The following is a 12,399-nucleotide window of genomic DNA, read 5'->3' as shown; positions in this document are numbered from 1 at the left end:
CGCGCCAACATAAGTAGACTCGTCGTCACTATGCTCAACGATCCATCTCGCACCCGCTCGCGCTCGCGAGCTGGGCTGAGGCAGGGCCATCGACGCCAAACAAGAACGCACCACACACGCCCCAGTCGCGCTCGGCGGGCAAGGCGCTGGCGGTCGCGAAGAACTGGGACGACTTTTTCGAGGGTCCGCAGCGCTCGGATACGCTATCAGGGGCATACCCGCCATCCCAGGACCCGGTCGCGGCGTTCCTGGAGCTGCAAGTCTTCCCCGGCCTTGCCATCGGCTGATACTCGTACGCAACCGGCTCCTCGACGAGCTCGAACACGCCTTCGCCCATATGCAGCAGCCAGCCCTTCTTCCACAGCTTCTCCCTCTCCCGCTGCGAGTTGGTCACCGGGAACGTGCCGACCGAGTACGCCGCTGCGGAGTGCTGCTGCTGCTGATGGTGGTAGGCGTATCCAGAGGAAGAACCATGTGAGCTGTTCGACAGCGTCGGGCGTAGCGCTAGCGCGGGCGTGCTACCGTAATGCGACGGCGACGCCTTGTGATGTACGCATTGTGACGTACGCATTGTACCCCGTGACAGAGTTGCGACCGCTCATGCTCAGCACGGAGAATACGGACAAGGTCGCGCTGTGCGGGAACGGCTCGACGGTGTGCAGGAAGCTTGGCAGGGGAGCATGGGTAGCGGCAGGGGCGAGGCGTGCAGTACGAGCGAGCGGTACGGGTCTCGAGGTACATACCGGTGCAACGCCTGAGTCCTTTCCAAACTCATGCCACCTAAAACAAGACCACCCGCCGCGCTTCGCCCGAGCTTACCATCTTCACGAGGACACGAACACCTCGCACAAGGCCAATAACAAACCCACTATTTCAAAACATTGTATGATCATTATCTAACTAGTACAAAGCAAAGCGAACGATGCAAGAGAACGTACGTACGAGGACAGAAACACAAACAGAGACAGCAGATTCGACAAAAAGTCAGAAAACTAAACAAGACACTATGTAGATATGCAGCAAGCAGCACGGTGGCCAACACCCCTGGACCGACGACGATAAAGCAACCAGCCGGTCGGTCGCACACAGGTGGTCTACGGGAGTATGCTTCCAGGACAGCGTAGCAGAGACAGAGAGGGAGAGGAGAGATGCGAATGCGTTCATTAGCCAGGCGTTGCAGCCGTCTTTAGTGAATGCTTGACAGACAGACAGAGATGAAGCAGGCATCGAGCCCGATCCACACGCGATCGAGCGCAGCTACGCCTCGGAATCAATCGAGCTCTGGTCCTCGTCCGCGTAGTTGCCCATCAGATCCGTCTCCGTGATCGCGTTCTGGGCGTCGCCGAGGTACCAGTTCGGCATGATGAACGCAAGGAGGATCGGTATGACGCTGAGCACCGTCGCGATCAGGATCATCGTCTTCATCGTGTCGTCGTAAGCTACACAACGCAACGCAAAGTCAGCGATCGGCGCAAAGCGTTCGACATAGAACAAGGGGGAGACGACGGACCGAGAATAACGCCCTCGCGAATCGGATCGCCGCGCGGGTACTTCACCACGTCCGTGATGCTCCCATAGAGCGCCTTGCGCTGCTCATCGGACAGCTCAGGCAGATACTTGGCGAGGTTCTCGGGCATCGAGTTGCTCCAGATCGCACCCGCTACACCACACACACACATACGCATATATTAGCTTCCCAGTCTCATCAAAATCGCGCGGATGCACGCACCACACGCGTTCCCGACAGCACCGCCAATCTCCGTGAGCAGCAGCACAACCGCAGTGACCATCGCCACATCCGTGTGCGGCACAGACGCCTGCGCGCCGACCTGCGCCGAGATCGAGGCCAGCCCACCGCCAAAGCCCTGGAGAACCTGCGTCATGACGAGCTCGGCATCGGAGCCGTTCGCCCCGCGTGAGTGGATCATCAAGCCGACGCCGCTATCGAATAGCACGATCGTTAGATAGGGAACAGGAGTGAGGGGTGAAAGAGTGGGACGTACACGAGGCGGATGCACAGACCGAAGAGCAGCACATACTAAGATTCACAAAACACTTAGTTGAGGCAGAATGAGGGGACCAAGGAACCACGTACCTTGTAGCGGTGCATGAATCGCATCGTCAGACCGGCGATGATACCGAACAAAGTCAGAGCCACGTTTTGCGTTTGCATAAAGTACGTGGCATTGATGAGCGACCTATATCATATGAACCCAACGTGCTGTGAGGAATCGAGCCTGCCGAATGCTTACCAGGGCTTGACGACAAGGACAAACGAGTACAAGTACACATATGTCAGGAAGTACGAGGCCTGACAACTTAAATTCAATTCCTGTTCTCGAGGGTATATCAGATGGCACTCACAAAGTCAAAGAATCCAATCAACGCCGCCCCGGCCACACTCCGGTTGAACACGAACCGCTTCGGCAGGACCGGGCGCGACGCCTTGTTGAAGTCCCACCATCCAAAGACGAACAGAGAGACGACACCAATACACAGCATAGTGATAATCCCCGCTACAGCACAACAAAAACACATTCAGCACACAACAGTCCCGGCACTCAACAGACGTAAAGCAAAGCCACGTACGACTCTTCCAGCTCCCAGCCGACGCCTGACTCAGCGTCAGCGGCAACAAGATCAGCGACACCGCCGCGCCGAGCAGCACCAGCCCCACAGCGTCCATCTGCTCCGCGACGCGCAAAAACGTCTCCCAGCGCGTCGCCCACACATTCTGCCGCACCGGGTGCACCGGCGAATGGCTGTCGTCGACCTGCACGGTCTCGTGCGCGTGCGACACGCGGCTCACGGGGCGGCTGCTGCCCGCGGCGCCGTACGCGCCACCGGTGGCGCGCGAGACGGCGCGCGAGTGGATGCGGCTGAGCGACTCCTGTGCGGCGCGCGCGATGGCGAGGTCCTCCGCGACGAGTTTCTTCGTCTTGCGCTCGGCCCAGAGGAGGGTGACGATGAGCGGGGAGAGCGCGATGGGGACGAGGAAGGCGAACATCGCGTCTGCGTGGCGTGACGTGGTGTTTCCATGTTGGTGTTTCCGTGTTCCGGGGGTCAGGGATCCAGAGTCGCATGGTGCACGCGAGCGTCAAAGTGCGTATGAACCCGAGTGTTTGGGTCGGGGTGAGTTGGGGCAAGGGCATTGGGATATGAAAGGCAAAATTAGAAATAAGGTTAGGTTTGCGTGTCTCACGAGCAGGGTAGGGCACACGTACAGCCCCATCGCCAACTGAGGTGCTCGAGGACCGCGGTGGAGATGTTGGACCCAATGAACGAGTTGAAGAGGAAAGGCAATGAGACCATCGAGCTGACGAGGCCTCGCCACTTGAGTGTCGTTATGTCGGCGATGATGATCTGCGTGAGAAGCTGGAGATTGCTGCACAGAAGCTCGGTATCAGACAGGGGGAGACCTTCGAAGGCGTCATAGTTTGAACTTACGTATATCCACTGGCAGAATTAACGGCAGTCAGCGCATATACTCAGCATGCATCGTGAAATGAGGGCGTACATAGCATATAGGATGATGCCCCCGGCGAGCTGGCCAATGCCCTTAGCAGTCGCGATGACGATATAACCTGATGCTGTGGTCAGCCACCGAGGTCCAATGGGACGGCTCACATAACACACCTACGACATAGAAGAAGACTAGAGGGCGACGAAAGCGGGCGGTGAGGCAAGGTCCGTGCGCAGGGCGTCTAAAGGGACTTACGCACGCCAACGAAGGCATTGCCACGGGAGGATATGTCGGCGACCTTTGCAATGACAGGCTTGCCCACCGCGACTGAGAGCAAAGTGTCAGCATATACTTTATAATAAACAGGGGGAATGAAAAGGAAAGCGTACTGATGAGGGACTGAGCGACAGTTACAGAACTGAGAAGGCTGTGTGCGCCCAAGGCAGAGGTGGCAAAGGTAAGATATGCCTGGGTGGTCGAAGAGTCGAGCGAATAGATATACGAGGCAAGTCCGAGGCTGTCAAGAATCAAGGATACATGCGCATACGAAGCGAGAAGTCGAAGAAGATAAGCGACGTTGGATCATGATACCACGATAGTGAGAGACGAAGACGGACCCGATGAAGAGAGCCCAGCGGGAGTAGCGACCGTAGACTCGCTGAGCGGCCTCGACCCTCTTGACTCCGACGTGTGCGTCTTGTTCGGCGGCTAAAGCGGCTACGGCGTCACCATCGAGGGCAAGGGCAGCGTCACCGCTCCTGATGCTGTTGCGAAAGTTTGACGGAGGCGGGTTGTCATCTGTGGATGATTTTGAGTCCATGGTGAGCGCTGGACTTGGGGATGGGCATAAGGAGAATATATACCTGACGGGAGCAGAGAGTATTTCGTCGACATTATGGAGCTCGTTTAGCGGCGGGTGATAGTTCGTGACAGTGGTCGGTGACTAAGCCGATCCACCACAAGGCGACAAGGGGCGTGCCTGCCTTTTATCTGATAATTTCATTTCCCGCCATCATTTATCAGATAAGATGTCACACCACAAATCACTCGGCCGATCTCACTCCCTTCTCATCAGACGACCCTCCTAAGTTCATACAATTCCAATGTTTCTTTGTCAAAACATATCCAAGATGATAATTGACAGTACCCGTAACAGAACACTAGCAAGAACGAACCGCCTTGTTACCCATCATGTCGCGGAAACCTACGTGTAATGTTTCTCTTGGCCATACCAAACCAACGGACCCGACCCATTGCCGAGCCAGAGAAAAAAGACCATGGCACCCACTTCTCAATCACGCACCCTGTTCCACACGCCCGGGTCCGCAACTCACTGTACCCTTCCGACACGAGCGCCTGCCCACCCGGCACGAGTTCATATCAAGTCTATGTGGGACCACCGCACGGGAAAGTGCGTCCCTGCGTAGCCCTACGCATCAGATGCCCTCCAGCTCTTCACTCCAGCAGGTCGCCCGAATCGCTCCAATCCAGCTCGTCCTCTTCGTCCGAACCCAATCCGCCGTAGCTTCGACCCGTCCCTGTGGCAATAATATGCCGCCTGTGTTTATGTGCACGCATCAGAAACGCGGTCGATGAAGTAATAAGACAGAAGAAAGCGGTCAGGTGTATCAGACCACCCGACCAGATGGGTGATAGAAGAGGCGAACACGAACCTTGAGAGCAGGTCTTCGACGCCCGCGTCACCGGCCTCCCAGTCTACGCGGACCCAATTGTGCACCAATTCACCGTCGCGGTACACAAGCATCGTCGGGAGCATGTCTGTATCGACGTCCTCTTCCTCTTCCTCGTCATCGCTGTAGTATTTCTCGTCAGCCTGGCCGTCGTCGTATGGGTCCTCGTCGTCATCGTCGAATCGCCCAGGCATCTTGCTCACGCGAGAGACGCTCAACCCCGTCCGCGCTGGCTGTCCCGACGAACGCGTAGAGGCAAATCCGAGCGCAGCAGCGCGGGCGTGCAGGAACTTGGTCTGCGGATACTGTCGCGCGAGGCGGGCGAGCGTATCATCTAGCTTGTAACACCTGTCCAAACTCTACACCCAAACCCCACCAATGAGCACCGTCCACCTCACAACAATAAAAATAGCGCCCCAACGCACCGAATCATAGAGATGCACAACCACCCACACCCCCCTCTCCTCCTTCTCCACCGCACCCACAAACCCCGCGCGCCCCACTTCCCTCAGATGCCCGAACCTTCCCTCGCTCGGCCGCCCAACGGGGTCCACTCCTTTCCCGTTCCCGCCGCCCTCGAGCGCAGCCTCCATCGCAATCCGCTCGCGCTCCTCCTCGAGAAACGTCTTCCCGCCCAAACTCGCACGCTCCATCCGGCGCCTCACCGCCTCCGCCTCCTTCGCGCGCCTCCGCGCCTCGCGCGACGCCGCCTCGCGCCGGTCGCGGATCACGCCCTTCACGCCCGTGCGGCCTGGGCCCATGCCTATCGACTCCTGCGCCGGTTCGGCGGCGGCGGCGGCGCTGCTGCCGCCATTGGACTGAGCGAGGGGCGGGAAGAGCTCGTCGTCGTCTGAGATGTCGGATGCGAACGAGATGTCTGTGCTTTCTGAGCGCGCGGGCGAGGACGAGCGCGAGCCGCCGCCGCCGAAGAGCTTGCCTGAGAGGACGAGGTGCTCGATGTCGGCGTCCTGTCAGGATCATGCAAGTCCCTGAGTCAGCGTAGGTAGCGTAGGTGGAGGTAAAACCGGAATCGCACCATAGATAGATAAGGACGAGAACGAAGTAAGCTGTTTGTTGAGAGCTACGTCTGGTTTAGGAGAAGGTGAAGGACGATGCCGAGATGGAGAGCTGACGCTGTACCAAACGTATGGCGCGAATATGGCGGAGGAGTAGTTTTGGTGGCTCGGTCGGCTGTCCGCGGGACTTTCGCCCGAATGTGGTAAAAACTCCGACCCCTGTCCCCTGAGATGATCGTGGCTTTCGGCTTTCACTCGAAGCGATGACTCATGGCATGGTTTGCCAGTTTCTTCTCGAAACATCACAGCAAGATATCGATGTTACAGAAATATCATCTCAAATGGACGCATTAGCGGGTGTCGCGCCCGGATTGTATAGCTACTCAGTCGCTAACAAGCATTGTCCAACTCAGACTCTTTTTCTCACAACAAGGCAATGAACGCGCTAGGCACATTTTTGAACGGTTACACTCCAGACACAAAGATAACTCGGTGGTCTCACCTCACACAAAAAATCACGCTAGATTGTCGCGCACAATGATGCGTGCGAGGCTTGTTGCTGCCTGTGGTGAACCCCTCCGCCAAAAATGGGAAGGTGCCTGAGAGCATAACACGGAGAAAATGCGCAAAGGACAACTTCATCTGCTAGTAGAGCTACATCTGTCATTTGAGGTATCCAAGTTAGATTTTTTGGAAAGGTGTAAGCGCAGATGTATACGTCACCAAGAGCCGTGTCCTCTAAAGCCGAATTCATGACGTGAGTGTCGATAGTATAGATGTTGATGGCTTCTCACTAAAGTAGCCTTGGCCGGGCAAAAGGAACGACATGCGAGCAACGATAGTGATGATTTGCGTGATTATGAAGGACGTCGGAGTCTCAAGACCAACGAGGCCTGATCTTGGCTTTCCTAGAAGTACGTATACACGTAAAGACATCATACCTGTGCCATTAGAGGGTTTTCAGGATTAAGCAAACAGTCGACATGACAAACATTACAGGGGGGAAATCGTTATGGTTGAAGACACTTGTGCGGCAGAAAACAGAAAAGAACATAACTTGACGCCCTACATCAGACCGGTACATCTGCAATTTTTTATACTGGTACTTGCACCTAGAAAACAGTGCTTAGATGAAACATAACAGACGTTACGTTACCCACATCTGTGTTCATGAGATGTCACCAGCCCCGGCAGAGTCAGGAGAAAAGACACACGCGCAACAGTCTTGAGATGCATAGGGCGGACCTCGAGCAGCGGCCAGCTAGGAAGAACCGAGAAACCAGGCACGGTCGGACTCGGACTCAGACCGGAGACAAGGGAGAACAATCGATGCCAACAAAGGTCAAGGAGAGCCGAGTCAGCTTCGCAAAACCCGCGAACGGCTCTGTATTGTCGTACATGACCTAGAGAGGCTGCCCAGAGTTGGTGAGGAAAAGGATTTCGTCCGAGTAGAGCTTCGAGATGCTGATTTCCTCGAGGCCCGCGGAGAACGTACAGGTCGCGAGCGCCGATGTGAACGCAAAGAGAGGCTCGGAGGAGGGGTATGGCCATAGAATGTCCGGGTCGATCGTGTGGAGCTCGAGTGAACTTTCAGCGTCTAGCCAGGTCAACTTCAGTCGACACGCCGAGCTCGAAATCGAGGTTGAGGCGGCGGCGGCGGCTAGTCTAAGCGGGGCCCGCGCGCCCGTATCGTAGTCCACAGCCTGGAGCGTCAAGGACCTCGGCCGATGGGAGCGGTGCCAGTTCGTTCGCAGGCCACCGGCTGCTGCTGAGCACAATCAAGGTCAGTTTGTCGAGGTTCCAAAGCGACGCCGGAGGATATCATTCATCACTCCGCACCTGACATTTTTTGAGAGTGTCGAGTCAGCGCATTATATCTGTCGTATAAAGTTGTAGACCCAAGTCGAACTTTGAGTGGTTCAAGTTTAGCGTGCTGACGAAGTTGGCTACGGGAGTCTCGAGGAACGGAACATTGTCTGCGAGCTTGCGCTCCGGCTCGTCGTAGAGAGATTTGGCGGAGACTTTGCAGTTTGATGGACAGATGGCGAAGATGAGTGCTGAGGAACAAGGGCGGCAGGGCGGCAGTGTCGAGTGTCCCGAGATGTTAGGTCCGACGAGTTGCAGGATGCAGAGCTCGGGAAACATCTCGCCGGCTAAAAAGACTCAGCGTGCGAGCAAGTTGCACATGGTGTCTTCCAGAGAGACAGCGTAGGTCTTCGTTTCAGTTGCAGAGAGGCTGCAGTGAGAGTGGTGCCATACGATTTGGAGAGAGCGAATGATACGCGCTGTACTTTGCTACGATCTAGTCATTGAACGCTAACGATGTCAAGAGTGACATTGTCGTCACCTCGTCTGGGGATACGAGCAAGATGGAAGAGCGGGGTAAACTCGGGACAATCTGGAATGATGAAGCACGTGACCGTGTTGCTGCCGAGAAACACGGCTTGCTAGCGGATCAGCTGGCTCATGGCCGAGAACTTGAACCTTCTCGTCCTTCTGCCTTGTCCCTTCCCTCCGTTCAAAGTCCTCATCTATAGCCCACAAACTGAGACAAGCTAGCATTTCCATGCTCTCTAGCTCTCGCTGGTCGCCCCCGAATCCTCAAAGATTCAAGCTTTATCCCCCTCGCGGCGAAACCATGAAAGTGTTTTTATGGGCGCATGACAGGGACAACTCAATGACAGCCAAACGCCATGCCATAACATTGTCCTGATCATCAAATTTGCCCAGCTTCTACCCCGTGTGCCTGCCCGCCCTCAGTCACGCATTTGGGCTCAGTTCACTCACCTAAAACTCCCCGTACTAGCTCGGCTGTTCCTCAGTCACTCTTTTACTCCCAACTAACACAGACTAAAACCCCTCGGGCACGCCGCCGCTCGCGATGCTGCCCATCCACTCCTTTATAACCCTTTCATCCCTCTTCGGCCTCGCCCTTGGCCTCGGCTCGTCTTGCTCGGCTCCCCTGGGCAGCGGCCACGGCGACCCCAACACGCCCTACTGGCTCGAGACGATCAAGCACCAGGGCTCGTCGCCGTTCAACCCCAACCAGACGCGCGAGCACCCCTATGAGGTGTTCCGCAATGTCAAGGACTTTGGTGCGGTCGGGGACGGGAAGCACGATGATACAGCTGCCATTCAGTGTGTTGCCTCCTTTTTTTCTCGTCGAGTTGAGGGTTTGGGGCTGACGCGGAGGGTTAGGGCTGCGATGACATTGGGCAACCGGTGCGGAAACTTGACCTGCGAGTCCTCTTCGTACGTGATCCCGTTCACTCGCTCGCTCTTCTCCCCCTGACATTCCCCTCCACAGCCTCACCCCGGCCATCGTATACATTCCCCAAGGGTACGCCGTCCCCACCTCCTTTCTCCACGTGAAACATATTCTCATGCCGTCGAACGCAGCACGTACCTCGTCTCCGACGCCATCGACGCCTACTTCTACACCCAAATCATCGGCGACGCCAAACGCCCGCCGACGCTGCTCGCCTCGACGGACTTTAGGGGCTTCGCCGTCATCGACGCGGACCCGAGCAAGCAGGTCAAGAACGAGACGGAGCCGTGGTACATTAACCAGGACAGCTTGTGCGTGCCCCACCTCTACCCGCGTATTTCTGCTCTGGTTATGCTCACTTGTGATTGGTATTGAAATGAATGGAATTGGATAGCTACCGCTCGATCCGCAACGTCGTCATCGACACGCGCCAGATGAAGCCCGAGGCAGGCGCGATCGGAATTCATTGGGAGGTCTCGCAGAGCACGTCGCTTGTCAATGTCGTGGTTGAGATGTCGCAGGAGAAGGGCACGAACCACACAGGTTAGTAGCACCACCCGCGCGCTTTCTCTTGCATTCGTCAGAATACTGACGCGGAGCGATCGCAGGTCTGTACATGGAAGCCGGAAGCGGCGGGTTCATGGGCGATCTTGTTTTCAATGGAGGTGAGTTGTAAAGAGTGTGAGTGAAGATGTGGGTCTGATTGAAGTGTGCGATAGGCAAGATCGGCATGTCCGTTGGTAACCAGCAGTTCACTGTTCGGAACGCTACATTCAACAACGTCACCGCCGGTGCGTGCCTCCTTCGCGGACTGCCTTAACAAAAACCTCTGACCCAACCCGTCTTATCACAGGTGTCAATGCCCTCTGGAACTGGGGATGGACCTTCCAAGACGTCACAGCCAACAACTGCGAGGTACGCTTTAGTTCCTAACCAACCTGGCTCCCGCGAACTCCCCTCTGCCAGATCGCATTCAACCTGACCACGGGCAGCGTCGGCTCGGAAGCCATCATCGACGCAACAATCTCCAACACGAAAGTATTCGTGTCCAACTCCGCGCCGTCGCACCACAAGCTCAACGGCTCTTTGGTGCTCAACAACGCGCGCCTGCACAACGTGCCCGTCGCCGTCGGGATCTACGGCTCCGACGAAGTTGTTCTCGCCGGCTCCAGCGGCTCCGACGACGACGCGTACATCGACAACTGGGCGCAGGGCAACGCGTACGTCGGGACGTCGGACACGCCGCGCTTCGTGCAGCAGGCGATTCCGCCGATTAACAAGCCGGGGAGCGTGGTTACGCCCGCGGGCAAGATATACGGGCGCGGGCATCCGCAGTATGCGGGGCTGGATTATACGGAGGTGGTGAGTGTGAAGAGCGAGGGCGCGGCGGGCGATGGGAGGCAGGATGATACGCGGACGCTGCAGCGGGTTATTGACGAGGTGTGTTTTACTCTTCTCCCTTCCTTCCCTCTTCTTCTCCTTGTTATCGTTGCTGTCGGGTCGGAGGAGGAGAATGCTGACAGGGAGGCGGTAGTGGTGGGGCTGCAAGCTCATCTTCTTCGACGCGGGCGCGTACTACGTCACGGACACGCTGCGCATCCCCGCGGGCACGCAGATCGTCGGCGAGGCGTGGTCCCAGGTTATCGGCGGCGGGCCCAAGTTCGCGGACGAGGCGAATCCGCACGTTGTGGTGCGGGTTGGCGAAGAGTGGGAGCAGGGCGTGACGGAGATCTCGGATATGCTGTTTACGACGCGTGGGCCTGGTGTGTTGTCTTTTTCTGCGGGGTAGCAAGGGATGGGCTGACGGTAGGGTACGGGGATGTGTAGCTCCCGGTGCGATCATTATGGAGTGGAACGCACACGAGCCGGCTGGTCAGCAGGGCGCGTGCGGGATGTGGGATACTATCTTCCGTATCGGCGGTGGTAAGTACCTCCCCCGTCTCACCATTTCTGCATGCACGCCACTAACGCGACTATCGATAAACAGCCGCGGGCACGAACCTGCAGGAAGAGTGCCCGGCGGGGAACCTGGATCCCAAGTGCCAGGCCGCGTTCCTGGGGCTGCACCTCACGCAGTCCGCCTCGGCGTATCTCGAGGGCACGTGGGTCTGGACGGCGGACCACGACGTGGATAATGTGAACCAGACGCAGCTGAGCATTTTTTCGGCGCGCGGGATTTTGTCGGAGAGTTTGGGGCCTGTGTGGATGATTGGGACTGCTTGTGAGTCTTCGCTAGTGTGTTTTGAAGGCAGAGACTGATGGGGGTTTATAAAGCGGAGCACAATACGTTGTACCAGTATAACCTCCACCAGGCGCAGAACCATTGGATTGGGTTCGCTCAGACTGAGACGGTGAGCACCCCTCCCCGTTCCTATCCAAGCCTCATTCTCACAAAACCCTTACTTGCCAGCCGTACTACCAACCCGTCCCGAACCCGCCCGCACCCTTCCGCCTGCACCCCGAATACCACGACCCGCACTCATACGCGAACCAAACGGACGCATGGGCGATCTACGTGCGCGAGTCGTGGGGCGTGACGGTGTTCGGCGCGGGGCTGTACAACTTCTTCAAGAACTACACGCAGGACTGCCTCGCGAACACGACGTGCCAGACGGACGTGTTTGATGTCGACGATGCGTCGACGGTGCAGATATACTCGCTTACGACGGTGGGCACCACGTATCAGCTTGATGTGCGGGGGAGGCCGGCGATCAATGCGACGGCGAATTCGGAGGGGTTTCAGGATACGGCGACGCTTTGGCAGAGGTGGGAGATGGAGCTGTGATGCGGTGGGTGGTGTGGACGTTCGTTCGTTTAGTTATTTTTCGTGGCGACGGGTACACCTAGTCACTTATTTGTTCCTTGGTTATTCAATGTGTAGTGGTCATCTATGGCGGGTTATTATACAACGGTTTTAGTGATGTGAGCAATTGGACATTGTTGCAGTTGACGCGCTTGAAG

The 12,399-nt window shown here is 56.9% G+C and overlaps 5 protein-coding genes across 5 annotated transcripts; 1 reads left to right on the top strand and 4 right to left on the bottom strand.

The window, feature by feature from the left end:
• Nucleotides 1-34: 34 nt before the first annotated feature.
• CONPUDRAFT_148092 (uncharacterized protein) lies at nt 35-571 on the bottom strand (the record flags this gene model as incomplete). Its single annotated transcript, XM_007764751.1, has 1 exon — nt 35-571. The coding sequence occupies one exon, from the start codon at nt 569-571 to the stop codon at nt 35-37; it is 537 nt and encodes a 178-aa protein (XP_007762941.1).
• Nucleotides 572-876: 305 nt separating this feature from the next.
• CONPUDRAFT_78561 (MFS general substrate transporter) lies at nt 877-4,412 on the bottom strand. The gene is made up of 16 exons (XM_007764541.1): nt 4,327-4,412; nt 4,081-4,261; nt 3,853-3,980; nt 3,719-3,790; nt 3,637-3,654; nt 3,518-3,584; nt 3,448-3,456; nt 3,225-3,385; nt 2,590-3,012; nt 2,365-2,516; nt 2,253-2,311; nt 2,096-2,198; nt 2,004-2,038; nt 1,730-1,941; nt 1,511-1,660; nt 877-1,439 (listed from the first exon to the last, which is right to left on the bottom strand). Exons 1-16 carry the CDS (start codon nt 4,355-4,357, stop codon nt 1,258-1,260), a joined length of 1,983 nt encoding a protein of 660 aa, XP_007762731.1. The 5' UTR covers nt 4,358-4,412; the 3' UTR covers nt 877-1,257.
• Nucleotides 4,413-4,579: 167 nt separating this feature from the next.
• Nucleotides 4,580-6,998, bottom strand: CONPUDRAFT_160873 (uncharacterized protein; the record flags this gene model as incomplete). Its single annotated transcript, XM_007764750.1, has 5 exons — nt 4,580-5,021; nt 5,137-5,513; nt 5,580-6,122; nt 6,889-6,908; nt 6,965-6,998. 5 exons carry the CDS (start codon nt 6,996-6,998, stop codon nt 4,919-4,921), a joined length of 1,077 nt encoding a protein of 358 aa, XP_007762940.1. The 3' UTR covers nt 4,580-4,918.
• A 575-nt stretch (nt 6,999-7,573) lies between these two features.
• On the bottom strand, nt 7,574-8,315 carry CONPUDRAFT_148089 (uncharacterized protein; the record flags this gene model as incomplete). The annotated part of the gene is made up of 2 exons (XM_007764749.1): nt 7,574-7,938; nt 8,069-8,315. 2 exons carry the CDS (start codon nt 8,313-8,315, stop codon nt 7,574-7,576), a joined length of 612 nt encoding a protein of 203 aa, XP_007762939.1.
• Nucleotides 8,316-9,032: 717 nt separating this feature from the next.
• Nucleotides 9,033-12,366, top strand: CONPUDRAFT_133643 (glycoside hydrolase family 55 protein). The gene is made up of 14 exons (XM_007764748.1): nt 9,033-9,308; nt 9,369-9,422; nt 9,478-9,510; nt 9,570-9,749; nt 9,833-9,981; nt 10,047-10,103; nt 10,158-10,229; nt 10,292-10,353; nt 10,405-10,878; nt 10,973-11,201; nt 11,266-11,361; nt 11,426-11,659; nt 11,713-11,789; nt 11,849-12,366. Exons 1-14 carry the CDS (start codon nt 9,052-9,054, stop codon nt 12,221-12,223), a joined length of 2,349 nt encoding a protein of 782 aa, XP_007762938.1. The 5' UTR covers nt 9,033-9,051; the 3' UTR covers nt 12,224-12,366.
• Nucleotides 12,367-12,399: the final 33 nt, after the last annotated feature.

The sequence above is a fragment of the Coniophora puteana genome (assembly GCF_000271625.1).
Source record: "Coniophora puteana RWD-64-598 SS2 unplaced genomic scaffold CONPUscaffold_1, whole genome shotgun sequence".
Classification (NCBI taxonomy): Eukaryota; Fungi; Basidiomycota; class Agaricomycetes; order Boletales; family Coniophoraceae; genus Coniophora; species Coniophora puteana.
This window is presented reverse-complemented; position numbering and strand designations above follow the sequence as displayed.

Coding starts and splice junctions, on each gene's coding strand:
- CONPUDRAFT_78561 (XM_007764541.1), bottom strand. CDS start 4,357: ATGTCGACGAAATACTCTCTGCTCCCGTCAG. Junction 4,262..4,326: donor ATACTCTCTGCTCCCGTCAG/GTATATATTCTC, acceptor AATCATCCACAG/ATGACAACCCGCCTCCGTCA. Junction 2,517..2,589: donor GGCTGGGAGCTGGAAGAGTC/GTACGTGGCTTT, acceptor GTTGTGCTGTAG/CGGGGATTATCACTATGCTG.
- CONPUDRAFT_133643 (XM_007764748.1), top strand. CDS start 9,052: ATGCTGCCCATCCACTCCTTTATAACCCTTTCATCCCTCTTCGGCCTC. Junction 9,982..10,046: donor GAAGGGCACGAACCACACAG/GTTAGTAGCACC, acceptor GAGCGATCGCAG/GTCTGTACATGGAAGCCGGA. Junction 11,362..11,425: donor TATCTTCCGTATCGGCGGTG/GTAAGTACCTCC, acceptor ATCGATAAACAG/CCGCGGGCACGAACCTGCAG.